This window comes from Magnolia sinica, chromosome 13 (genome assembly GCF_029962835.1).
Source record: "Magnolia sinica isolate HGM2019 chromosome 13, MsV1, whole genome shotgun sequence".
In the NCBI taxonomy this organism is placed as follows: Eukaryota; Viridiplantae; Streptophyta; class Magnoliopsida; order Magnoliales; family Magnoliaceae; genus Magnolia; species Magnolia sinica.
This window is the reverse complement of record NC_080585.1, coordinates 3,899,671-3,927,477: the sequence shown is the minus strand read 5'-3', so window position 1 is coordinate 3,927,477 and position 27,807 is coordinate 3,899,671. Positions and strand designations below refer to the sequence as shown.

Below are 27,807 nucleotides of genomic sequence, written 5' to 3'. Positions count from 1 at the left end.
TTAAAAGAAAGAAATAATAATAATAATAATAAATCACCCATCATCATCATTTAAGCATTATTTAATTAATTGGCGTCAGCTACATGAATCTAATTCTACCATTCTACTCTATCAAGGTGCATATCCTCATTTAAACCATACCTTGTTAGGATTTTCTTATTACCTCCACCCACATCCTTTTGAGCCTTTCTTTTGCCTTTTAGAGCCTTCATCTTGAAACAACACACTCCCAATCAGTGCAGTTTTTGGTCTCTATTGTAATGTATACTTTCCTCTCAATTAAGGGTACAAGAATTCTGAATTTAATTATAAGTTGAGTACTTGCTTGCTACAAACATCCCTTAATTGATTAAGACACTACATGCTTACTAAACACGTTTAAATGAAGGAAATTAACAAATGGGTATAGCTGCATAGAGGACCCTACTGTTGGTATATGCTATGTATAAGACTACACTATTGGACTCTTGGGCCTGATAGTCCAATCCATTCATATCTAAGACCATCTGATCGGATTTATGGGCCTAATAGCATGAAAGAACCATTATTTTAGTTCATCCAAGATGATCGTTTCGGTCTATAGATCACTCAGACAATTCATTATCAATCAACCATCCTGCGGGGTCCACTTTTGGACCTCTTGTGGATAGGGGTGGCAATGAGCCTGGTTTGGGCCTGAACATGCTAGGCCGGCGAACAGCCGGATACTTAGACTAAAGGCACGGGCCTGGTGCAAGTCCGACATAGGCCTAGAACAGTAGACCCAAACTCAGGCACAGTAAAAATTGGTTTGGTCCAAGCCTGATCCAGCCTGAAAATTGATAAGAATCTCTACTTTCTCACTTGAATGTTCATAATTCATCCATTGATCAAGTGGGCCACACATATGATTGGCAGTGTGAATCCATTTACCCGATGTATCTGACCCAAAATGAGTAGGATTTGGATATTCCGCTTACACAATTATCCGAGGTCATTTCCATAATTTATCAAAATAATAATATTTCTAACTTGATTGTTAAATACTAATATATGTTTGGTGGACATCTATTGGATGGCTAAAATGAAAAATATCTAAATGAACCTATTTTAATCAACAAGTGTCCATGAATTAGGATCTTTCTCAGTCAATCCAATGTTGAAAACATGGTGAATAGTTATGTACCAAATGCTTGATGCATGCTTCACTAACCTCGGGAAAAGAGGTAAAACCATAATGTTTTTTCATCTTCTTTTTGGTGTATTTTATTTTAATGTAATGAGCCACGATCCACCCTGGATTCAATACTCAAAATTTGGAGCAAACACCATACATTTGATAGTTCTTCTCGTGTTTGGTTCCACGTGTTTTCTATACTATATGGAGTTTTCTTCTCTCAGTGGAAAGCCAAATCCATGATCTGAAGATTGCAATCGAACCTACTGCTTTAGGTGTGTTGGTCGTGAGCTGTAAACAACCAATAGAGTTGTTGGCGTGAGCTAAACAACCAAGAGAGATTTTAGCATTGTAAACAACCAAGAGAGTTGTTGGCGTGAGCTAAACAATCAACAGAGATTTTAGGCATTTGAAATTTGTAACATCCCGTAGCATGAGTGTAGGAGACGGAATTGTATACTAAAGAGGTTTTATTTATTTTTTTTTATTTTTTATTTTTTGTATATAACCTACGATTGAATGAAAAATATGAAAGACAGAATTTTTTGACATGATATCAAAGCCAAACGAATTCTGACTTCCTGTATTACAACCCTAACTATACCTCCGTTCATGGCGAACTCTAATGATCCGAACTCCTCTGGCGGCACGTCCAATCTCTCTGACTCTATCCTTGAATTGACTACAAGGATGACCGAGGTTTTGAATAGCGCTCGGACCCCGACCATCACCACTGAAACATCCGCTGCTCCGATCGGCATTAAGTTGGATGGTTCTAACTATACACTGTGGTCCCAGGTTGTCGAGATGTATATCTCTGGCAAGGACAAACTGGGGTACATTAACAGCGACTTTCTCCAGCCGTTACCAACTGATCCCTCCTTTCGCAAGTGGCGCACCAATAACGTTATTGTTAAAGGTTGGTTAATTTCTTCCATGGATTCGTCCTTAATTGGCAATTTTATTCGATTTTCTACGGCAAAAGTGGTTTGAGATTCCATTGCAACTACCTTCTTTGATGGTAGTGATACCTCACAAGTGTATGATCTTCGACGGCGTGTGACACGACTGAAGCAAGCTGCTGGCTCGCTGGAAAAATATTACACTGAGTTGCAGGGTTTATGGCGTGAAATTGATTTCCGTCGGCCAAATCCTATGGAATGCTCTATTGATATTCAGCACTATAATCGGATCATCCAGGAAGACCGTGTTTATGTGTTTCTGGATGGTCTTGACGATCGGCTAGACAAAATACGGGCTGATGTTCTACACATGAAACCGTTTCCTACTGTTGAACAAGTGTATGTGCATGTTAGACTGAAAGCTATTCGACAGCAAGTTATGACTTCCCATGACACCGATGGGCTCCAGGGAGCTGTCTTGGCCTCCAAAGCTCTTACGTTAAGCACTTCTGCCCCTGGTAAATCTTCCAAGACCCGGAATTCTACTGATGCGAAAAAATGTTCTCATTGTGGAAACCAGAAACACACACGTGAAAACTGTTTTAAGTTGCATGGGTACCCTGATTGGTGGCATGATCTTCAAGCCCGTAAACGTCCTGATGGAACCGGAACCAATGGAAGTTCAGGCACAGTTGTTGTTGCTGCTGCAGAGCCCCATCTTTCTCTTATACAACCAGCTGCAACGTCCACGGATGCTCCTCCCAACTTGAACTCAGGTATCCCTGGTCTTGCTCTTCTTACCTCCCACAGAGATGCGGACTGTAGTGCATGGCTTCTCGACTCGGGGGCCACTGACCATATGACATTTGCTATCTCAGACTTCTCTCAGACCTCTCTTCCGCGACGCACCAGCATAGCCAATGCAAATGGTGTTATCTCACCAGTCACTGGAGCTGGCTCTGTGACCTTATCTCCATCCTTACATTTATCTAATACTTTACTTGTTCCGTCTCTATTCCATAAATTGTTGTCTTTAAGTCAGCTTATTGCAGACCTTGGGTGTGTTGTACCTATTTATCCAAATTTCTGTCTTATTCAGGATATTCTTACCAAGGAGATAATTGGACATGGTACTAAGAGGGGGGGATTATATTATGTGGAAGACATCAGTATCGGCCAGGCCAATAACATGAACCATCCACATGCTGATAAAGAGACACTACTTTGGTTGTGGCATCGACGCTTGAGACACCCGTCTTTTCCTTATTTGAAGCATGTTTTTCCTGATCTATTTAAGCATTTACAGGTCTCCGATTTAAAATGTGACAATTGTATTTTTGGTTAAGAGCCATCGCGCTACTTATCCATTAAGCATGACTAAAAGTGACACTGCATTTGCGTTAATTCACTATGATGTATGGGAGCCCTCACCTATTACTAATATGTCTGGCTTTCGTTGATTTGTTATTTTTGTGGATAATTGTACTCGTATAACATGACTCTACTTGATGAAACACAAAGATGAGGTTCTCAGTGCCTTTGAAACATTTCATGCTATGGTTAGTACTCAGTACAGTGCCACCATGAAGGTTCTCCACTCTAATAACGGTGTAGAATATGTCAATCAGCACCTTAAAGCGTACTTTACTCAACATGGTTTAATTCATGAAACGTTATGCTCACAAACACCTCAATAGAAGGTGTCGCCGAGAGGAAGAATAGACATGTTCTTGAGACTGCTCGTGCTTTGCTTCTCGGTGCTCATATGCTCAAATGTTTTTGGACCGATGCAGTCTCAACTGTTGTCCATCTTCTCAACTGAATGTCTTCTAAGGTTTTATCCTTTAAGACACCACTCCAATGTCTTTCTACTTATGTGTCACTACCTACTGCACTGATGCTTCCTCCTCACATCTTTAGGTGTGTCGTTTATATGTATCTCCACAAGAACCAACGCACTAAACTTGATCCGTGTGCACGTCAGTGTTTGTTTTTGGGTTATGGCGTCCATTAAAAAGGGTACCGGTGGTATGATCCTACCACTTGCAGACTCTATGTGACTATGGATGTCCAATTCTTAGAGACTAATATGTTCTTTTCCTCTCCAGCACCTACTTCTACTCTTCAGGGGGAGATACATAATGAAGAGTTGAATTGGTTCCAACATGAGATGTCGAATGATAACTCGGGCGTTGTGAACTATGAAGCCGAGCCGCAGGAGCATGGTGGGCCGAATAATAACTCAGGCGTTGTGAACTGTGAAGCCAACTGTGAAGCCGAGCCGCAGGAGCATGGTGGGCCGAATGATAACTCAGGCGTTGTGAACTGTGAAGCCGAGATATATCCCAATGTAGAGCATGCAACATCTAAGACCGAACCTATATCCCCTCCCTCTGAAGTGCCAGCCGAATCATCTCCTGAGAATACTCCTAAGGTAAGTACTGTTATTACACTCTTACATACCGATGATATAAATGCATCTGTAGGATATATCTTACCTCACAGGTACAATTGTGGCAAGCCACCTAACAGATACTCTCCAGATATTGAAGAACAAAGGTCGAGGTATCCAATTGCTAACTATGTATCCACCAAAGAACTCTCCGAACCTCTCAAGAAATTTGCACAGGAACTCTCTATATGTCAGATTCCTACCAGTGTTCATGAGGCATTGGCAAATCCAAGATGGACCCGAGCTATAGAGGAAGAAAGTAAGGCACTACTTAAAAATGATACATGGACTCTTGTTCCATTACCTGAAGGAAAACAAACCATGGGGTGCAAATGGGTGTTCTCCATTAAACACAAAGCAAATGAATTTATTGAACAGTACAAAGCACGACTGGTAGCGAAGGGATATACGTAGTCGTATGGTGTCGATTATGAGGAGACTTTCTCACCTGTAGCCAAGTTGAATACAGTTAGGGTGTTATTATCTCTTGCAGCAAATCTTGATTGGCCTTTGCATCAATTTGATATAAAAAATGCTTTTCTCAACAGTGATCTCCAAGAAAAGGTTTATATGGATGTTCCTCCAGGTTATACATCATCTTCAAAGAATGGAGTGGTGTGTAAATTGCAGCGAGCGTTGTATGGACTGAAGCAATCATCACGAGCATGGTTTGGAAGGTTTAGCTTGGCAATGAAGAAATATGGCTTCCAACAAAGTAACTCTGACCATACTTTGTTCTTAAAGCATCAATTGGGTAAGGTAACTGCTTTGATAGTCTATGTAGATGACATGATTATTACAGGAGATGATGATGAAGAAATCTCTCTGCTTCGAAAGCAATTAGCAACTGAATTCGAGATGAAAAATCTGGGACGACTCAAGTATTTCTTGGGAATTGAAGTTGTCAGGTCTAAGCAAGGTATATTTCTCTCCCTACGGAAATACATATTAGACTTGCTAACCGAAGTAGGGATGTTGGAATGTAAACCTGTAGACACCCCCATGGTTCAGAATCACAAGCTTGGAGAATACCCAGACCAAGTACCAACAGATAAAGGAAGATATCAAAGGTTAGTTGGTAAACTCATTTATCTTTCCCATACTCATCCAAATATTGCATACGCTGTAAGTGTTGTAAGTCAATTTATGCATAATCCAAGTAAGAGTCATATGGAAGCAGTGATTCGAATACTTCGATACTTGAAGTCATCCCCGGGCAAGGGGCTTATGTTCTCAAAACATAACAGTCAATCGATGGTTTATGGATACACGGATGCAGATTGGGCAGGTAATATCACTGACAGAAAGTCCATCTCAGGATATTTTACATTTGTTGGGGGAAATCTTGTAACCTGGAGAAGCAAGAAACAAAAAGTGATAGCTTTATCAAGTGCTGAAGTTGAGTTTAGGGGAATGGCTAAGGGTCTTTGTGAACTCCTTTGGCTAAGAAAGCTACTCACTGAAATCGGGTTTGCCCCTACTTCCGAGATGGATCTCTTATGTGACAATAAAGCTGCAATTGTCATTTCTCACAATCCTATTCAACATGTTCGTACTAAACATGTGGAGGTAGATCGACATTTCATCAAAGAGAATCTTAAAGCAAAAATAATTAGGTTTCCGTTTGTGAAATCCGAAGATCAGTTGGCGGACATCCTTACAAAAGCTGTATCTAGCAAGGACTTCTACAACTCACTTGACAAGTTGGGCATGCGAGACCTCTATGCATCAACTTGAGGGGGAGTGTTGGCATGAGCTGTAAACAACCAATAGAGTTGTTGGCGTGAGCTAAACAACCAAGAGAGATTTTAGCATTGTAAACAACCAAGAGAGTTGTTGGCGTGAGCTAAACAACCAAGAAAGATTTTAGACACTTGAAATTTGTAACATCCTGTAGCATAAGTGTAGGAGACGGAATTGTATAGCAAAGTGGTTTTATTTATTTTTTTTATTTTTTATTTTTTGTATATAACCTACGATTGAATGAAAAAGATGAAAGACAGAATTTTTTGACAGGTCACAACCATCTATGTGCAAAACTGCTAGAGCATAACTGTGCCACAATCCACGAATTCCATATATTTCATATATCAATGGTGAACAAGGAAAAATGAAGTTAGATGTCCGGAGAGAGAGAGAGAGAGAGAGAGAGAGAGAGAGAGAGAGAGAGGAAAAACCGATGGTCAGGGTAATTGAAACAACATGTTCCTTCTGAACAGCTCTATCATTTCAAGGAGTGGTTGATATCTAAAACATAGTTTATCTTGGGTCATTGAACTGAGTAGAATTTTATCTTGGGTCATTTAACTGAGTAGAATGAAGGTAGCTCAAGTGGTAGACTGAGTGAAAGATATCTCATTTCAACACTGAGGTCTTGGTATCGATTCCCTAGTGGGGGTGGCTAACACTAAAGTGTGAACTAACAGTGGGTGTAACAAGCTAACAAAAAAATAAAAATAAAAAAATTGAAGGTTTCATGCAATGTTATTCAAGTTACTCCAAAATAAAATAAAATAAAAGCAATGTTTAGGGGTCGTTTAGATGGTGGTAAATGAGACAAGTTGTAAATGATTTACTAATAAATCATTTACAACTTGTGTTTAGTTGCCGCTTTTCGCCTGTAAATCATTAATGAGTTTTAAATGATTTACAACCTTTTGCCCATTTTCATTTGCTAGTAAAAAGAGATGATTTCATTTACTGGCAGAAATACTCCTGCCCTTGCTCTTTTTTTGAAGGGTGGGCTATAAAAGAGGGATGCACATCCCTCTTTTCTTCTCCAACAGAAGGGTTCTCTCTCTCTCTCTCTCTCTCTCTCTCTCTCTCTCTCTCTCTCTCTCACAATGGCAGAAGATCTTACTACCGCCCCCTTATAAAAGAGCATTGGAATTCATGGGCCCACTTCTATGGCTCACCTACTGCTTGGTTTTATGTGAGGATCAACCCATAAGCTTTAGTGAGATGGTTTAACCCAATGATCCACTTTAAAATCCACTCTTATATGTCATTTGAATGTTATTTAATGAATTACTTCTCTAAACTATCTCAGGTGTGAATATACAATTACAGGCAATCGAAACACTATAAATGATTTACTAGTAAATCATTTGCAACTTAAAGCCAAACAGATAGGCTGTAAATCATTTACAGCTTGTAAGTGATTTACTGGTAAATCATTGACAACTTAAACCATTTATAGGCATCCAAACAACCCCTTAACAACTATACATGGAATGAACCCAAATGCGTGCAAACACTGGAGTTTCCAGTTTCTTCATAGAAAACAGATTTAATTGGCAATTGCACTTAAACATCTAGGCTGTAAACTGAATCGTGAAAATCTGGTTTACTCAAAAGAGGAAATGACAGCATGATACTGATGTTTCCTAGTGTGACATGATAAGGCAGTAGCCCATGAATCGCAGTTAGTTTCTTTCAAGTCCAAATTGAAATTGATGTGGCAGCAACTTGGAGCAAAAGCCAAATTTTGAATGGTTTGGTTTCTACTTTATTATACTAATTGCAGTTCAGTTCAATAGTGCATCCAAACACATTGCCGCATAATGTTTCAAATGCTTAATATTTTTCCTCACACCAAATTTCGACTGAGGTTAATTAAAAAGCACCACAGAGGAAAACCGTGAGCAGGAAGCACTACCATAGTAGAATATTTAAGATATTTACTTGCATTCCAAAAAAAAAAAAAACCTCCTTTTTAAGAATTAATAACATAAGAAGAACTGAATTCCATATGATAAGCCATTTATGCTCGAGATGCTTCTGTGGAATTTTGCCCGCCCTATTTCCATTCTCCAATAGCGGCCACAGCAGCTTGCCACCCCTTCCCCAAACAACAGTCCCAGTTGACAAACACTCTTTGATCATCGAATGCAAAGCAATTGCTTGAGTAATTTGTTAAACCAACAGGTTCTACTGCATTGCAGTCTCTACATTGGCAAAAAAAAAAATGCCATACACCTCAGAAAAGGAACTGAAATCACCTTGTTAAAGCATCAATGAAGAATTTAAGATCATCTTCAATGGAGTTCCTGGCAACTTGAGAAATTCATTCTTGACAACTTAAGATATTCAAGATGACTTCTGGCATTTTTCCAAGAAAAAGGGAGTTTCTTTAATTTCACAAGTCAGTAGAGGAAAGCCTAAAATAACAAAAAATGCCATTGGAGCTCTTCCTCCCAAATTCATTTGTGGAACTGCTTAGCCATTTTCTATTCCTTGGCAATTTCTTCAGTTCTGATTTTTAGGTTTCAACATTCTTTTTTCCAGTATTAACCAAAACCAATTTGGAGAAATTCATCTATACATACATAGAAAACAAACATCAAGCATTGATGAAAGTAGAAAGCATGGAAATAGAATAAAAAGGAGAACAAAATGCTGAGCCAGTTCAGGGTCTGCATCCAAAATAATAGGCAAAGACTGCATTTGCAAAATAAACTCACGAGTGGAAGTATTGTTCAGAGGACGGGGTTTGTAAACGATCCAAATTCCAGTGAACTGTCATCATCTTCGGCAAATGAAGTAACAGCTGATGCCACAAACCTGAAAAAAGAAATATCTTGAGAGAGAGAGAGAGAGAGAGAGGGGGGGGGGGGGGGGGGGTGGTGGAGGGATGCTCAAAAGAAGCAGAAAGCAATGTCTGCAAGGTATTGGAATTCAGATTTGAGAATCTGGCATGGCACACAGCCAATAGCTCAGGCATGGGAATGCTAGCAGGTCAAGGCCTATTCATAGAGAGAAAATAGGGTGCAACTACTTGATGATTTACGGCATGAAGTTGAGCTAACAGAAACATCTTGAAAATTTGTGTTAAGCAATGAGAGTTTCATGTCCATGTACTACAGACCAGGAGATGTTTTCTTTCTGTCGATGGGGGGGAAGACTTTCAATTAGCGTAGAAAGATGCGTAAAGCATATCAACATCCAATGAACCAAAAAATGAAAGTTATATAAAACTAAGTGCCAAAACAAACCTGTACATAGTGATAAAGAAGAGAATCAAATAAAAAGCAAGCTTCACTAATCGAGACTTCTTCTCGCCATCAAGCAAACTAAAGATTTCGGTAACATCTATTAAATGCTTCCTCTTCATATACCTGAAACACAAAAAGGAACCAAGTAATCTAAAGAGCAAACAATGTTTCTACCAGGTACATACAGACAACAAAAGTTTATCTAAAATAGAAAAAGTGCAGCATTGCAGAAAAAGAAAATGCAAGCATAGAAAACATAAAATGGGAATAATGAAGTCAAATAAAACTTAATAATAAAATATTCGGTGGAGATTCAATTAATCCAAAATCCACAAATTTTCAGAGCAACTATAGATGGAATGTAATTCTTGAAATATGAGAAAGGCTTATCTCTCTAACGAACTTCTGATGTGCCAGTGGTGGTACTCAGTTTGAGGTGGAGTTCTAAAGAGACTAAGTGTAAGGCACGTGCTACATGGAGGGAGGGTATAAAGAGACAAAAGGGGGAGAGGGACAGAGGGAAAGGTGGGGCTACATGGAGGTGCATGTTACGAGGAGAGAAAGAAAAGGGAACGGTGAGTGACCCATCCTTATCATTTCCCTTAATGTAGCCCACTCAATTCCCTGATCCACCTGATTTTGGACTAAAGTCGTAACATGAGCCAATGCAACAGATGCATAGAGTGGATGTCACATAGTCATCAAGGTAGCCACATAGAGCCTGTCTCATGGTCTCCATGCATATGACTAGGAAGAGTAGAGTTCGGGGCAAGAGAAAGGAAGCAGGTGCAATTTATGCAGTCCCTTGTGCAGTGAAATCTTAATTAGTAAAATCTTAACCATTCCCTGTCAAGTGGCTACATTTTTAGGATGAACTTACCCTCTCTTTACTGGAATGGTTTCATGATTTCTTGGACTAGAAATAGAGATCAAATGTATCTGGACTTTCTTCCATGATGGGTTCACTGAAAATTTAGATTGATGTCTAGTGGGCAGCATATTGTATTACTTTTGCCAATCTAACATTTAAAACAACCCAAATTGCTAGGAGAAAGGCTAATTAGATGACAATGGTGATGATGACTTTTGATTATAATGAAATTCTTCAGCCCGAATTTAGGTTTCTTTTATTGCATTCTTGCTTCTTTCACTATCCAACTTTGTAATCTCTTCAATGCCAAACAGATGCATTCAACACATGCAAACAGCAGTCACACACCACGACAGAGCAGTGGTTTAGTTAGAACTAAACATTCATATCAGTGAGGGCTTTATGGAAATCAAATAAAATGAGAAATACAATTCTGTCCAATCCCAAAGCAGTTTACATGATGGATTTATATGGTAAAGCATCCAATGAGAGTCAAAAAGAAAAGATTGCATCCCAATTGCTATATCAAGATCTGTCACCATTTACGAATGATTATAACAAGAAAGTCATTGAAGCAATGTGCCCGTGAGTTGAATGGGAAGGGATGATACATACAACTTTATATGGTAGTAAGTAATTGGTGCTGCTATCAGAAACATAAACCAATGCCATGTTAGGAGGAATATAGCGGATAGTGCTCCTTGAATCACAAACTCTGGCATGACAACAGCATTTATACGAGATGATGAATCATATGGGTTGATGTAGTCAAATTCCAAATCCGACAAGCAAACAAGCTGCATAAAGAGTTTAACAAGACAAATAACACTCAATTAGGAGTCATCATGCATGCTTTCTAGCCACATCAATTCACCATCCCAAAGCAGAACTTCCTTGCACATTCCTATAAATTCAATTATCCAACAGGCATCTTTACATGGAAGATGCCAGCATAAAAATAAAAAATAAAAACACGAGTGAGTAGATTGAGTTTCTCAATGTCAATTTATGAAGAATCTGATTGTAATACATATTGGGAGTTGAATAATAGGTTGGGATGTATGTGACTCTGGGAGAAACGTGCGTGCCTCAATCAAGACATCCGTGCCTTAATCAAGACATAAATACGAGAATTAGACCTGGCAATCCCAGTACAACCCCGCGTGCTATAATTCTGTTTTAACCATTACTTTCACCATCTATGCTTATTCAGCTTCTGTACCAGTGGCCTGTCCATACGTCAATAGCATAATTGTCATGGCGATGTTCCATTTCATCTCTCTCTCTCTCTCTCTCTCTCTCTCTCTCTCTCTCTCTCTCTCTCTCTCTCTCAATTGGGTTAAGGCTTAGATGATGATGATGGCCTTTCTTCACTCATAACCATAAACAAATGTAGCCTGAACCTCATGCTTGTATGTTTGATCGCAAACACATGTATAAATCCAACATCTGGTCATCTATTAGCAGTTGAATGCACTCAAAAACAGAATCCCATGCATAAATCAAAGGTTCGCCTGAGAGAGGAATCATAGGATACCCAACCTAATATCCTGTTTGGTTGCCACTTAAAAAATGAGTCCATCTCTTCTAGTGACAGTAATTATGTACTAGAGATTTTGGTAAGGATTAAAAATAATCCTGATAACCCATAATTGATATATAGAGATGCTTCAGTGCTCTCAAAGAATTGTAAGTTATGGTGCTCCTAGTTGCATTGGGACACTTCAGCAGTCCAATCCATTGATCCAGACTGTTCATTAGGTTCAGCACACATCTCATAGGCTACCATGCAAACATACACCAATTTGAGAAGTTCATTTGATCAATGGTCTTTAATATGGATGGTCAAGATAACAATTTGATCTATCTATTTGTTAGGGCATGTCATGGATTGCTTACAATTCTAAATTAGGCAATTTTACTAATCCCATCCATGGCTTTGAAAATGGATGGGTGTGGAAAGTAAGGCTAAGATTTTTGTAGAATAGCCTATTAAATGCGTTCAGATCGATTGAATGGACTGTCCAAGTGAACCAATTCCAATAGAAGCACTATAATTTATAGTGCTTTGAGAGCACTGAAGAATTTCTCATTTATATAAACTAGGATCTCTAATACATAATTAGTGTTAACTAAAATGAGAGAAAATCATTTTAAGTGGCAACCAAACAGGGCACAAGGCTTTCAATACAAGTGGGTCCATGCTTCATTTATCCAGACCGCTGGTTTGCTGAATCCCACAGTTAATGGACCATGCCCAAAATCCTTCATCGGTAGTACAATCACAACCTCTCGCTTTGTGGCCTAGAAACAGTGGATTAAAAGAGAAACACAACAACAGTCCACATTCTACTTTATTCCAAAGATCGGCAGCAAGGATCATCCAATCCAGGAGAATTTTGGGGCATGATCCATCCACAGCAAAACACAGCAGAACAACGGTCTTGATTTCCGAAGCATGGGCCTAAGTTACTTGAATTGAAAACCTCATAATGCTGTGCAAAGGCTCAAATCATTCCAGAAAATGATCAGAAACAGCTCAACCAAAGTACAGTACTCCCTACTGGATGGTTGCAAGAACGCCAATGGAAGGCTAGGAAGGTCCCATCAAGGAGATTTAGCGGCCACAGACCATCCTCTGTGGGCCCTACTAAATTGACAGAGGTGAATAGTAGTTCCTCAACATATCAAAAAGAAGTAAAGAAAAGAAAAGGAACGAAAATTGTGCAGTCCTTGGCCTGAGGGTATGTAGTGTGAGTGGGTCTTGAGTATTTTGAATTTGAGGCCTATGGTCTGGCAATCCAGTCCATTGATCTGACAGACCCCACCTTTGATGAGGCTTCCCTTTGGACGGTGATCAAGTCAGTTGCTTGCTTTAATGGTCCATCCACGATCAGGCCCACCGAAAGAACAGTCCGGATTACTTATCCGTGGACCCCACTTGTACAAATTGAAAACACAAATTACATTGCACATAGTTTGGTCAATGATCATGTGATTCCTCCTCTATGGTCGGTTGATCCAGTCCCTTGATCTACTGGCCCATCAAATGTAAGGGCCCAGAACGCTAGAGGTGCAGAGCATGGTAGCATGGGCCCACTTGTACGAACCAGAAACCCGCGTATGATGTGCAAACCCTCGGATCGAGTATCATATAATTCTCCACCATCCAAGACAAGAAGGGAAATGCACGGAAAAGAAGAGAAATCGAAGAAACTACAATCCACGGAATGCCGATTCCAGATTCGACTATTTCATCAAAAACCAAAATAGAGAGAGAAAACCTGAAAAACGCCAATGACGAGGAGAGAGATAGCAGCGAAGAAAGCGATTAGCCATAGCAGCAGTTCCCATGCCATGGTTATATGATGATGATGCTGGTGACGACGACGACGACGTGATGGTGATGGGGATGATGCGATGGGGATGATGATCTCTAGTCAAAGCTGCCACCATTAAAGCTCTCGCAAAACCAGAATCTTCCAAGTATCGCATTCCATTCCATTCAATTCTTCCTTCGCAGCGGATTCGACGAATGGTACGAGAAACGAAATGTGGAAGAGGGGACGCGGATTTCCTGCGAAAGCCTTTCGCAGGAAGTTCCTGCGCAAGGATTCTGGATGGGGCCCATTGTGATGTTTGTTAGAAATCTAACCCGTCCATCCGTTTTTTGAGCTCATTTTAGGACATGAGACCGAAAATGATTAGGATCCAAAACCCAAGTGTGTCATACCAGATGAAACAGTGGGGAAAGGAATTCTTACCGTTGAAACCTTCCCAGGATCCACCTTGATGTTTATATTCCATCCAAACCGTTTATAAGGTCATTTTCACTGAGATTAATGAAAAAGCCAAGAAATTAAACCGATAAAAAACTTTTGTAGCTATATAAATGTTTCAACGGTGGTCACTAAATCCCCACTATTTCCTCTCGCGTGGCTCACTTGAGTTTTTAATCATCCTCATTTTTGGGCAAATGTCCTGAAATGAACTCGTAAAACGGATGGACGGAGTGGCTTTCTCAAAAACATCGTAGTGGGCCCCACACAGAATCTTGCGCAGGAACTTCCCGCGAAAGGCTTTCGCAGGAAATCCGCGTCCAGTCCAGAGGAAGAGATATCCGTACAAGTGGCAGATCCCTGTTGTACGCATGCTCCTTCTTCGCGCCGGGAGTACGTACCACCGAACTCCATGGTGGCAGGATTCTCTGGAGCCCACCGAGATATGTGTTTTATCCACGCCGTCCATCAGTTTTGCCGGCTCATTTTAGGCCGTGAGATCAAAATTGAAGCATATCCAAAGCTCAAATGTACCACGCCACAGGAAATAGTAGGGATTGATTAAATCCTACCGTCCAAAACTTCCTGGGGCCCACAAAACTTTTGAATGAAGCTGAAATTTGTGTTTTCCCTTCATCCAAGACGAAGTGACCCTATAAACAGGTTGGATGACAAACGATAATGAATTGGATGGACGGAGTGGATGCATGAATGATGGTGGGCCTCACAAAGTTTACTAACTTTTTTTTTTTTTCTTGACACATGCTAAAATGATCTGGTGATAGGGGTGCACATTTAACCGGTAGAACCGTAGAATCGGACCGGAACCGACCAAACGGTCCGGTTTGGTCCGGTTTTAGAGTGCAACGGTTCCGGTTCCGATTCCAAAAATCAAAGAACCGGTGACAACGGTTCGGTTCTCGATTTGGGGGTATGTAGAACCGAACCGAACCGTGAACCGATCCGTAGAACCAAACCGTGGATCCGATCCGTAGAACCGAACCGTGGAACCGAACCGATATATTTTTGCATATTTTATAATTATTTTCTCTATAATAATTATTTTCATAAATATATTTTTGAACACCTTATACAACATCTAAACCATTCATCAAATGGACCACATATATGGATGGACATGAGCTTGCAATTGGGTTGGATTATAAAAAGCCAAGAACCGTGGAACCGATCCGGAACCGAACCGGTTTGATTCTAGGGTGCCAACGGTTCGGTTCCGGTTCCAAATTTCCTAGAACCGTTAGGAACGGTTCGGTTCCGATTTCACCCCAAAACCGGTCTAAACCGAACCGTGTGCACCCCTATCTGGTGAACATGTTGAGGCGGTGGCTCTTTGTACATATAAACAGCATTTTCTTTTGATAAACAACTTCTTGAACATATGAAGAATATTTTTGATAAGCTCTAGCTTATACTTTCTTATTATAATGTATTGTTTATTTATGGGAAGATATGTAAAAAGTAATTGCATCTTTTGTGTTTGGTTTTTTTTATAAGAAATTCCTAATATGTCTTATATCTTTCTATTGCTCTTGTTTTAGTGAAAATGTAAATTGATGTTGTTGCTCCATGAATGTAGTTATATTGTTGAATTATTTAAATCTTTATAGCTAGTCTTTATTCATTCCTTTAACTATTGAGTTTTGGTCTGAAATTCCTTTATGGTTTTATTTTGATAGCGTTGATTGTATACGGGTGTTTTTCTGCAACAACTAATATTAGCATTAAAGGTAGAATCAGGGATGAATCTGGAAAGTAATTGCATCTTTTTTTATTAATATTAGTGCTAAATGTAGAAAGTAATTGCCTCTCTTTGTTTTTCTTTTTTTGCACATGAAAATTATATGACTCTGGAAGGACCTAAACCATCCGTTGGGCCTCTTCTTATACGGTCCATATCCAAACATTGATTGGACAATCCTAAAACCATCTTTTCAGAAAATCTTTCTTTCTAAATAAAAAGGTGCATGATCAAAGCTATCTTTCTTTACTTAACAAGTCCTCCAGTAGAATTTTCAAATAGTCCGATTGAGTTTGGGCTTGTGGCCCATCCAAGGAATAGCCTATACAATGATTCGCATATTTTCTACGTGCGTGGAGAGAGTCGCTGATCAGGTAAATCAGATAAAACGACCAGCAACATATTATCATAAATGCCTAGAATCATATTCCATAAAATTTTAGACATGGGCCTCTGATGGTAAGTCCAGCCTGCTACACCGTCCAGATCTACCGTAGAGGCTGCCACGTATACGTTGGGAGGATGGCTCTTTCTTGCATATGCCATAAGACAGAGCCTGTATTACATCGTTTCCCTAGAAACCGGGGCATGTGGGTAGGTCAGGACTCGGATTCAGTAATACCGGTCGGTTCCGGGGGCCTTTGCCATCATGTTAGTCATGCTTTAACGTTAGGGCTGTACACGAACTGAGTTAACGCGGTTACCTCGCCCGACTTGGCTCGAAAAAGCTCAATTCAGCTCGGTTAGAAACTGAACTCGAGCCAAATCGAGCTGATTCTTTGAGCTCAAATAAATTTCGAACCGAATTCGAGTTTAGCCGAGCTCGACTCAACTCGAATCGAACTCGCTACCAACTTGGGCACACCTGTTGAAATGTTCCTCTGTTGTTAACCGTCAATATTCTCATTATTACCCTAACTAACTTATTGTTCCGTAATCAGCAATCATTGATGGTCTTAACCTTTGCTTTTTAAAGTTGAATACGATCCAATGAAAACTTCCTTTTCAATTTTCTAAATTCATCCAATACAGTGAGGCTGAAAATCATATTTTCAAGATAATTTCTTAATATCCACGTATTGGCACGGATTCCACAACATGGACGGTTCCGATCATTGGAAAACTAAGTATGTTGTTTCAGAGTGAGAGGCAACATACGCTAGAATCTTAGTCGCGACAGACGTAAAACGAACTCTTCTAATGATCCTTTCCATCCCAAGGAACGCCGGACACGTTCGAGAAGATACCTGTTTTGCATTAAAAATCCGAGAAAAGGAGAAGAAAAGAAAAAAGAAAAGCGTGGATTTTGGTAAATGAAAGAGACTCACTATCAATCCCCTTCTCTTCTCCTATTTTTATTTTCTTTATTTTCTTTATTTTCTTTTTCCTGTCAGTGGATTTTCATTTCCAAGTTTCGCGCATTCCATTTCCATGACTCTCATTTCACGTCTTCTTCGAGCCTTGCAATTTCAGGTATTCTTTCCTTTAAACTTTCATAGAAGTTTGGAATTCCTTTTTCTACGTTTTGAGATTTTTCCTCTCTCTCCCTCTCTCTACCCTTTTCTTCTGGAAGGATTTTTTCCTCTTCTTCTGGAAATTCGTGAAATGTGGAATCTGGATTTGGAGAAATTAGGATGTCGGTGTATGGAATATCGTGCGCAGAGATGGTCTGATGAGAGAGCTGTATAGTCCTTCCTTCGAGTGATCTTGGACTTGGTCCGACTCAGTGAGTCTTTTTCCACTCGGTGTAAATGGCCCGAGATTAGGGTCGTTCGAATGCCTGTAAATGGGCCAAGTTGAGGTAAATCATTTACACTGTGTTTGAATGGCCTTTTTTGCTTGTAAATCATTTACCATCTCATTTACAGGCAAAAAGTTCAAATTTCATTTACAGGCTCTTCATTTACAGCCTAACAGTTATAAATGGAAAGATTGGCTCTCCATTTACAGGATTTGAACAATTTACATGCTATCCAAACACAGACAATCATTTACCTATAAATCATTTTATGCTTGAAGCCAAACAGGACAGGGTGTAAATGATTTACAAGTATTTACACCTGTAAATCATTTGCAACGTAAACCATTTACAGGCATCCAAATGGCCCTAAAGGAGTCGGTTTTTTTTTTTTTTCCGGCTCTTATGGGTGGGGGCTGATGGCTCATCTATCCAGATCGTTGATCTGATAGACCCCGTTTTGGATGGACTGTGCTCCCAAAATCTTCTCAATGGGGCAAACCTAATCCTTCAGTTGGTGGCCTGAAATTAGACGGTTGAGAAAAGAAATACAGCACCAATCCACTTTCACCTGAGACACGCCAAAAATTGGATGGCTAGGATCTTCTAGTTCAGGTGGGTTTGGATCAGTGAACAATGGCCCCACTTTTATTAACTAAAAAACCCGAGGTTTATCTTATCGGTAATTCCTCTTTCCGATGGATGATTGAAGATTAGTGTATATCCTCGGGTCGAGGATAATGTAATTCCTCTTTTCGTGGTGTATGCAGCCGAGGTCTGTGTATCGACTATCTCTTTCTTCTAATCAGTTCACATGTTGATCAGATGACCCTAATCCATTAATCAGATGGTTTGATGCATCCAGTACATTTACTTTTTAGGCTATTACAAATCCAAGAGGTGGGCCTCAGATGGATTGGATGGTTTTGAATTGAGGTTGTTTGCAGTTTGCATGAATTGAATAGTAGAGATGGTCAATACTCCAAGCTCTGATCCATAATTTTTACTCAGGGCCATTCTTCTAATAGGAAATCACATAACACTGCATGATTTCCTTTCTTTCAATGGTTACATGGTATATTATGCATATGATATTTTCTGATGAGCTTTCCTAAGCCATAGGCATGTCCTAGTCAACTTGTGGCTGATGCGGGACAATTAACCACTTGCTCTAAAAGCTCGAATTATTAGAGCATGGCGAATTAATCCCTTTATCTCATAGCCTAGGCCCCAAATCCATGGGTTTGGTCCTCGGCTGAACCCTTCTCATGGGCCCCAAATTCATGGGTTCCGCCCCCTCGTGGGCCCTAAATCCATGGGCTCCGCCTCACACGAGTCACCCGCCTCCACGGGTCCCAAATCCATAGGTTATGCAGGCCGTCAACCCCGAGTGTGCCTCTGCATCCCACAGGCCACCCCACTCGAGCCCGGTGTGAAAATGCCCCTGCATTAGTGGCCCACCTGACTAATCGATTGACCTGATTATTGGGATGGAGGCTCTACATGGTGGTAGCCTTCTGATGGATGCCTTGGGTAGTGAACCTGTATGCCACGCTGGCATATGTGGTGGCATGTGAATTTGCTGACTTGTAAACACGTGTGAGCTTAGCAAAGCTCATTTTCTGATATATCATACTCAGAAATAGTCACTTCATACAACAATGGGTTGTTTCCATTGTGCTTTTCCTTCAGTAGCTTGAGGACTCCCCATGGTAAGTACATGGAATTCTAGGACTGGTGTAATGAAAATTCAAACCATCCATTTTTTTAGTATTATATTGCATTTTTTTTGTCGCATAATCACAAATTACACCACAATAATATTATGATTATGTTTCGACCAATACTCTGAAAAATATGAATAGATTTGAAAGGGCCGATGTCCAATTGTCAAATCAGATTGCAAATTGTGGGATCTTTACAGATATATTTGAAGCAATACACTTATAGAAATTATTCAACCAATAGAAATAGGATATGGCTTAACCAGCCACATTCTAAATTTCTAACATTCTTAGTGGAATTAGAATAAGTTTTTGTTATCATCCTCATCTAAGAGTTATCCCAGCTAATTCCCAGCTAATTAGGGTTGGCAATTATAATAAATTTATGTAAGATAGTAATTTTCTGTAGTATCTGATGCAGAAATGGATTATATTGAGCACCAAGACCTGCTAGGCATGGAAAAGAAAAAATTTGCATTTGGGGCAATAACATGGTGAGTGAGAATATAATCAATGGGAGTCAATATCTGGTTGAAACTATTTCCAAATCCATAAGATGAACCCAGTGGAGTGAAACCCTCGTCCATTCCAGTTTTCTTGAGCGAATGATACAGTTTGAATATGATTTTGTCAATTAGGATTTAAGTTGGATCATGAGTTGTTTTACACGAGATCCAAGTGTGAGTTGTGGTATTTTAACAACTCTTATTTTGATATTAGTACTGTATCACAATCAGTTTAAATGGTAGTAACTGTTTAAATAGTAGTATTAAAGTTACGGAGAACTCCAAAATCAATGTTACCTAAATCACCAAAGCCCTTAATGTTTTCTGTTCCAAATCATGCGATCCGGATTATGGGTCATTTGCAAGCAGGGTAGCTAATTTTAGAAACCCAAAATTGTGCTTCTATACTCATTTTTGATTGACTTGTATCACAATGTAGAGATTTATACTTGGATTTATTCAATAGCGTGCATATAATATAGTACTATGCGCGATGGGTCTCTAATAATGACATTTGTAATTTCATATATGAATTTTAATATGACTTCATATATGAAGTATATTACATACACTCGGTGCCTGTATTGGAGCAACCACAAGATCATACCCCTAGCATACAATGTATTGATTGTAGCAGCATACCATGTACCCATTCCTATACGTATGTATTGAAGCGACCCTCGATGCAGGTAACCTTGCTCCAAATATCTCAGATAAGACCATGATGATGATGAGACTACTATTAGAATAGTTATGTTGGCATTCATAGGTAACACAATAGCATTTGTAGTAATTCAATCATCTTATCGTTTGTCTGAGCTAATGATCTATTGTAGCTTGATTTGAACAGGTGTGGATTGCTTTTCGTGTTCCTGAGGCGATGTTAACATGACCATCTACTTTCACATTAGCACACATTCAAAACGGATCGTTCATGTTGGTGGAAATATCGGGAAGCAAATGTTGAGCCCTGCCTGTGCAGTGCCCCAGTCACTGTCCAATTCATGTTGTAATGTTTTTCACACGATCCAGTTTCGTCAAAGATGTACAGCTGTGACCATCTGTAGGACATTTTCCTGTTCATCCATTGGTTTGTCAGCATTTGACAGCAGATGCCTTAGGTCTGGCCTTTTCAAACAGCAGAGAAACTGGCCTTCATTTATGATGAAAAGCTTGGTAAGCTGTGGAGGACACCGGACAATACGTCTTGGGCTCTCGTCTTGGTGTCAAAACATGAGTTTGAGGCTTACAGTGCCAAATTGTGGAGGGGTTTCAAAAATCAGTTGGAACGTGAGACCTTCAAGTTGGCTGCAAGGAGGCACTTCGGCCGGCCTTATTTTTGGGGTGTGTGTTTGTTTCTTGAGTTCTGGATCAGTGCATGCCGAAGCATCCATGGGAAATAATGATGAGAAAGATGAACGTGGGTCATCATCATTCAGCACTTCTTCGCATGGGAAGAAAGTTTATACTGATTATTCTGTAACTGGTAAGCAGTGCCATCTTCTGCAATGCACCTTGATCAATCCTCTGTTTGTAGTTACTTCGATCTAAGTTCTTTAATTCCTCTTTCTTATGTTCTTCACCTTTTAGCATACCATAAGATATGTAGCTTCAGTTTTGAGATTTTCTTTTCCTGCTACACTTGCTCTTCTTAATGCATAAGTGTGATTCAGTGCTCGATAGATCTCTTCTTTTGATGATTCACTAGGACAGCAACTAGATTGAGCTGGCCTGGTCCATCTGAGTCCAGCCTGCTACGGACCAGATTTGGGTTGTGAACCTAGGCCTGAGTTTCACACCTGAAAACCAATTGTGTAGGACCATGGTAAGCAGAATGGCAAATGCAAAAAAAAAAAAAAATGGTATGGGAAGAATTTGTGTTTAATTCAGTCTCGATTGTCAAAAATACAGTAAAAAATTCAGTCAACAAATGGAAATGCCAAAATTTTGGAGAATGAAGAGTTCAGTTTAAAGACGGTGTGGACTCAGAAAAACAGAGTGAAAAAGCAATTCGCTCACTTCTGGAAGAGCATACAGAAAGAGGAGGCCTTTGCTCCATTTTTGTTAGGGACCACATGTTCGTCACCTATGGCTATATATGTGCATATATAGTGTGTATATTATATATAAAAAAGCATAAAATAGAAAATTTAATTTAACATAACAATAATGTAGGGAAATACTCTTCAAAAAAATTGTAGGTAAATAGTTCAATGTGTTCGTTGCCTCTCTCAAACCCTTCCTTTTCAAGTAATCCTTGTATAATTAATCATCTCTATTAAAAATTTAACCTTCTACTCAATTTTATCAATGGGTGGCAACCACCAATTTCTATTTTCCAATTTGCCCCCAAAAAAAATCTTCTTTATGAGTCTAAAACATGTTTTATTTATTGGGAAAAAAAAACATGTTTGATTTGGTTTTGCCCAAAAAAAAGGATTTTTTTTTTTTTCCCTATCTTTCAAAAGATATGGAGTTTTGATCAATTATATGAATATTTTTTTTCAGAAATATGGAGTTTGAAACGGAGTTTTACTAACTAGGGGTAGGATCTGGGCATGCACTGCATAAAGGTCCAAAAAGTAGGCCCCACTGACTTATGTAACATTGGTGGCATGATTTTGAATATCCATTATGTTACGACTGTATTGGCTGTTAATAGTATCAGTTACCCCCATATGCATTACCAGGGTGAACCAGTCCATTAAGGTAAAAGAAAAAGGCTGTATCTGCTGATACTGCCCGTATCAGCACTGATACAGGACCGTTATGGCCAACAGAGGCCGATACAGCTATAAGGCCCCATTTTGATTTTTTTTTATTTTCAAAATTCCTCTCATTTTTCCACTTCTTCTTTTTTTTTTTTTTTTTGCAGCAATGAAGGAAGCTTAGAAAGAAACTAACTCTAGACTAGATCCATGCCTATTTTTATGATCAAAACATAAGATTTGAGTGGGATTCAAGGAACCGTGGAATGGATCAATTTGGCTAATATCAGAAGAAGGGTTAAATCATCAATTTTTTTTTCCTTCATTTTTTCATCTTCATTGCATTGTATTCATATGTAATGGCCATCCAAATCATGCTTAATTTGTGTTCAATTAAAGACCTATTTGGTTGACTTTCAACAGGTCACACTTACAGACAATAATTCTGATCAAAGAATGGTGTGATATACCATTGAATACATGTTAAGAACAAAAAAAGTGATAGGTTCTGATGTTTTACATTTTTATATGTATATTTTTCCCATTAGTTCTTCAAGATTCTTAAAATAAAATAAAATAAAATAAAATCAGCTGATACAGGTCCAATATGCCTCGCATTATATCGCTTTTAGGCCAGCTGATATGCCCACTGATACTGTTATTCAAAACCTTGGTTGGTGGTCTAAGTATTTTACTGGTGGGCCCGGCACAATCTGAATTCCTAGCTCAAGGCTGGGGTGGACCTAGACTGAGATCCTTAGCTCATGAGCTGGACTTGGCCGAGCATGCCCTGCCCAACCCATTTTCAACCCTACAATTCTTCGATGCTTCTTTATTTCAATCTGGTAATGCTGTGTATGGTGCGATCTACCTCCACTTATTCTGCTATTCTTGTAAATATGGTCACCACATGATGCAGGCATACCGGGAGATGGGCGTTGTTTGTTCCGGTCTGTGGTTCACGGGGCTTGCTTACGATCTGGGAAACCATCACCAAGCGAGACCCTCCAGAAACAATTAGCAGATGAGTTGCGGTCCAAAGTATGTTTCTCCTGCCATTTGCCTACCTTAATGATGAATAGTTGATTCCGCACTTTTCTGTTTTCAAGATTGATTGTGTTAGCTACCAAGATGCAAAGCGTGTGATATTTCCCTTTTAGTTGCTTTTATCCTGATTTTTGAACTATTTGTGCACAAATCAAACATTTCCAATTAATGTTGTTTTGACTTCTTGTATGCATGTGCTGATTGGTACAGGTTGCAGATGAATTTGTTAAGAGGCGTGAAGAGACGGAATGGTAAGCTGTGTCTTGTCTAGAAACTAGATTGCCCACATCATTCATTTCAATGATGAATCATGTTTGTATGGAGTTTGGCTAGCTGGTTTGGGACTTAACAAGAGAATTGAGTAGGCCAAATTCATTATATTTGTCTTATTAGGGTAATTTAGATGCCATATTGTCTCTCCAGTTTCTGTCCACTTCACTGACCATTTGAAATCTATTGAAAATTTTGAAATAGGCTCTAAGTGAATATATTGAAAGCGTTAGAGTGTAAAACTAATTCTTAAGTTGCCTTCTTTGGAAGTTGTTCATGATCTCCTGCATTGTATTGATACAGCTACGTTATATACAGGTTTGTTGAAGGCGATTTCGATACTTATGTGTCACATATTAGAAAGCCGCATGTATGGGGAGGCGAGCCAGAGTTGTTCATGGCCTCACATGTTCTCCAGTTAGTCTTCATTTGCCGGACTCTTTCTCCAAATGCCTTCATTTCACAATAAGCTGCCTGTGAATTTTAGAACATAAACAATCCAGAATGTGTTTTTGCATCCCCTCCCCAAGTCATGTGGTGCCATAACCATGCTATTGCCACTTTAATTTTCTGGCAAAAAGTGCTCTCTCATGATCCTTTTTCTTCATTTTTCTAAAACATGTCTTTCAAGTAGAAGACCATATCAAGGGATCTTGATTTTCTCCCCTTCTCCATATTGTTTCTTTGAAATTAGTTTGGGTTGCTAGTCTCCCTAAACATGTTAGTTCATCCCCACAAGGGTAATGTGGTTGCTACATAAACCAATAAGAACTTTGAATCTTATATGCTGCTGTGATGGAATTACTCCAGCTGGGATGGAAATAGCATTCCCTGAAATAAAAAATAAAAAATAAAAATAAAATGATAAGAAAGTGATTAGAACCCATGGATGTGGATTTTTTTGCAGGATGCCGATTACTGTTTACATGTATGATGAGGATTCTGGTGGGTTGATTGCCATTGCCGAGTATGGCCAAGAATATGGAAAGGAGGATCCAATCAGGGTTCTTTATCATGGTTTTGGCCATTATGAGTCATTGCAGATTCCTGGAAAGAGGGGTGGTAAATCAAGACTTTAGCACGCAGCAAAATATGAAATGGGCAGAAGCCAAGCGAAAATATGTGTAGAGGTATTTACCGTGTTGATCTTCTTCTCTATAATCCATCGGTTAATGTTTATTGTCAGTAGATCTCAACTCTAGGTACAGATCACAACAGTGACCTAGGGTGCATTTGGTTGCACAAGTGAACATGCATGTGAACATTCCTTCTAATCAAGAGGAATATGACAAAAATTAGTGATGTTTCATTGTACGCATCATAGTTCAAAATCTGAAAACTCGACTCGATGTTCAGCTGGAACAGGTTGACTCAAAGACTTGACACAACTTGACTCAATATTTGATATTGTAAATTGAAAATAGGAGGAATGTAAATAGATATTTAAGATAGGAATGAGTAATATAGAATGCAACTTAAACAAGCAACACGACAGGTACCACACTGGTTAAGGGTGTTGCTTCCTCTGGTTGAGGTTTGGGGTTCAAATCCCACTCCCAGCACTTTGTTTTTAATCACTCAGTTCAAGTCACACCAAGTCGTGTCGAGTCAAATGAGTCTCTCAGGGGGTGTTTGGAAGTTGCTTAAGAGAAGCTACTTATTCCACAAGTTAAGAAGATAAGTATGTTTGGCAAACAACATATCTGCTTCTCCTCTCTTTCATCTCTCTTGATGCCTCTTTTCAGCAACTTATGAAAAGTAGAAAAGCTAAAAAAAAATTTAACTGAAGTTATTATGTACTTTTAAGTAAAAAAGTTGCTTATAAGTAGTCATAAACCAACCTTACTTACCTGAAATAAGTCACTCATCTACTGCTGTAAGTAGAAAAAGTAACTTATTTGGCGGTATCCAAACAGACCCTCAGAGTCTAGGCTGAGTCAGGCCTAGTACTCAGTTTCCCAGCAACTTGGCTCAAAATCTTGCTGAGTCTAGTTGACTTGGCCAAGTTTCGATACAAGTCAGCGAGTTTTGAAACTATGGTACTCATAACAAGGAGTTCCTTTCGAGCTGCATTTCTCGACTCAGCCAAGTTTCAGTTCAAGTCATTGAGTTTTGGAACTATGGCACTCAGTTCCTGTCAAACTGCATTTACGTCCCTTTCATGTCTAACTTGAATGTAACGAAATTGCATTTTTGAGCGAATCATAGTTTTGTCACTCTCTTTATTTGATTACTAATTACAATCCAATTTACTTTTCAAAAAATAAAATAAAGTAATTACAACTCAATTCGATAGCACATCCAAATGCACCTGTAGTGACATGCATTTGCTGAAAACCCTTAGCTAGAAGAATACTCTCCTATGACACAAAAAGTGTAATCGGGTTCAAGAAAATTATTAGAATTACCGAAATTGAGTGCACATCTCCACAATGCTGAAATTTGTAGTAATGTTGAAGTTTTTGATATGTAGTGTGCTTAGCCCCAAATTGTCATCGGTGCATGTTGGAGCTTCTGTATCCAGTTATTCTGTGGTCTCCTTATCTACCTCATTAGGCATTCTGAAAGGTTTATATGGTCATGATGACCAGAGTCTTCCATGGGAACCTGGTTTTGATATATATTTTCTTTAGAGTATCCCTGCTTGTAATTCACTCTAGTTTACAAGTTTCCTGTGATTCTATAATTTCATCCACTCGAGCTTTGATGTCAACATAGCAAGTATAGTAACTCTTCTTGGTAAAATAAACTGCATATTTAGAAACACAGCTTGTGTGTCAAGGACTGCCACTGGATTTATTGAAAATGTTACCCCACTCACCCATTCACTTGGGGATGCAACTTGAGCAGGCTGGGTCAGGTTGAGGGTCAACCCAAGCCCTACCAGACTCAAGTGTGTCCAACCTGCAACCTGACCCAAATACACATGATTATTCCCAAACCCGACCTGAATTTTCCCAGCCTGAACCCAACCTGACCTGAACTTGAGTTGGGTCAAGTTAAAGCTTTACCTCTCTCTCTCACCCAAGCTGCATGCCATTATTCGTTGCATGGTTGATCAACTGCCTCTTCCTGGAGAATCTCTAGCAGTTGAGTATTTTTTGAGGTAATCTCAGAATTCAGAAATTGTTAGTGGCAAGAAACTGAACAACAATTCATGGTGGAATTACAACCCAGTTGCATCATAACCCCATTGGGATCTTATTGTTTTATGCAATAGACGATAAGCCTCTTTCAAGTGGATTGTTATCATATATACTAGTAGGTTGAGAGATTCTTCTGATGTTGGTTGGGCAGGTTGCACGAATGATGAAGGTACGAGGCCTGAACTTTATACTTCTTGGGAGAGAGGCTAGGGTTCAAGAAAGAAAAGCAAAGAATACAAGCTGGCATGGAAGTTGCATTTGTAAAGGAGCCGGCTGGCGAATAATGAAGTTATGCAGCCGAGGTGTCCCTTTTGGATTCCAATTGTATGAAAAAACAAACAACTTCCTATATATGGATGAAATGTCAGTTGATCCCTTGTTCTTAAAGCCGATGATTAATTCATTCGTTCTTTTATTATTATTATTTGGTGAGGTGAGTCAGGATACTATTTGCAACACATTATTTTGGAAAATGTCACATGCAACTAGGAAATGCAAATGAACCGTCGTCTGTAGTTGGCGGTGAATGATTGGCAACTATAACTGGAACCAGAAAGAAAGAAGAGTGAAAAGGAGGGCTCAAGGAGATACCAGAAGGGAAAAGAGAAGCCAGCAGACAGGTGCCCATCCTTTGGGTCTTGGTGTGGTACAAGTTGGTTTTGGGTAATATAGGCCTGTGGGTTGGCAATGGACTTGATTTTGAGGTCCATCTCCATAAATGGCTCATGGCTGTTCTTATGTTCTGCAGAATTTCC

At 39.4% G+C, this 27,807-nt stretch overlaps 2 protein-coding genes across 9 annotated transcripts; one reads left to right on the top strand and one right to left on the bottom strand.

The window, feature by feature from the left end:
• Positions 1-7,879: 7,879 nt before the first annotated feature.
• On the bottom strand, positions 7,880-13,921 carry LOC131224011 (protein cornichon homolog 2-like). Its single transcript, XM_058219597.1, has 5 exons — positions 13,660-13,921; positions 10,991-11,172; positions 9,505-9,627; positions 8,974-9,073; positions 7,880-8,457 (listed from the first exon to the last, which is right to left on the bottom strand). The coding sequence occupies exons 1-4, from the start codon at positions 13,732-13,734 to the stop codon at positions 8,989-8,991; spliced, it is 465 nt and encodes a 154-aa protein (XP_058075580.1). The 5' UTR covers positions 13,735-13,921; the 3' UTR covers positions 7,880-8,457; positions 8,974-8,988.
• A 3,147-nt stretch (positions 13,922-17,068) lies between these two features.
• Positions 17,069-27,476, top strand: LOC131222480 (OVARIAN TUMOR DOMAIN-containing deubiquitinating enzyme 4-like). 8 transcript variants are annotated; one of them, XM_058217557.1, is made up of 8 exons: positions 17,110-17,222; positions 19,797-19,869; positions 20,732-21,367; positions 23,509-23,630; positions 23,847-23,887; positions 24,225-24,323; positions 24,814-25,036; positions 27,204-27,476. In XM_058217557.1, the coding sequence occupies exons 3-7, from the start codon at positions 20,770-20,772 to the stop codon at positions 24,983-24,985; spliced, it is 1,032 nt and encodes a 343-aa protein (XP_058073540.1). In that variant the 5' UTR covers positions 17,110-17,222; positions 19,797-19,869; positions 20,732-20,769; the 3' UTR covers positions 24,986-25,036; positions 27,204-27,476. The 8 variants fall into 8 exon arrangements, with proteins under 8 accessions (XP_058073542.1, XP_058073543.1, XP_058073536.1 ...); XM_058217553.1 differs by lacking the exon at positions 19,797-19,869 and having other exon boundaries at positions 17,070-17,222; XM_058217558.1 differs by lacking the exon at positions 19,797-19,869 and having other exon boundaries at positions 20,718-21,367.
• Positions 27,477-27,807: the final 331 nt, after the last annotated feature.

Bases quoted from the DNA above. Each gene is read 5' to 3' on its own strand.
- LOC131224011 (XM_058219597.1), bottom strand. From the start codon at position 13,734: ATGGCATGGGAACTGCTGCTATGGCTAATCGCTTTCTTCGCTGCTATC. The intron at 11,173-13,659 runs GTTTTCTCTCTC...CTCTTTATGCAG, and splicing joins TCGTCATTGGCGTTTTTCAG to CTTGTTTGCTTGTCGGATTT. The intron at 9,074-9,504 runs GTTTGTTTTGGC...TTCTTTTTTCAG, and splicing joins TTCTTTATCACTATGTACAG to GTTTGTGGCATCAGCTGTTA.
- LOC131222480 (XM_058217553.1), top strand. From the start codon at position 20,770: ATGACCATCTACTTTCACATTAGCACACATTCAAAACGGATCGTTCAT. The intron at 23,631-23,846 runs GTATGTTTCTCC...TGATTGGTACAG, and splicing joins CAGATGAGTTGCGGTCCAAA to GTTGCAGATGAATTTGTTAA. The intron at 23,888-24,224 runs GTAAGCTGTGTC...CGTTATATACAG, and splicing joins AGGCGTGAAGAGACGGAATG to GTTTGTTGAAGGCGATTTCG.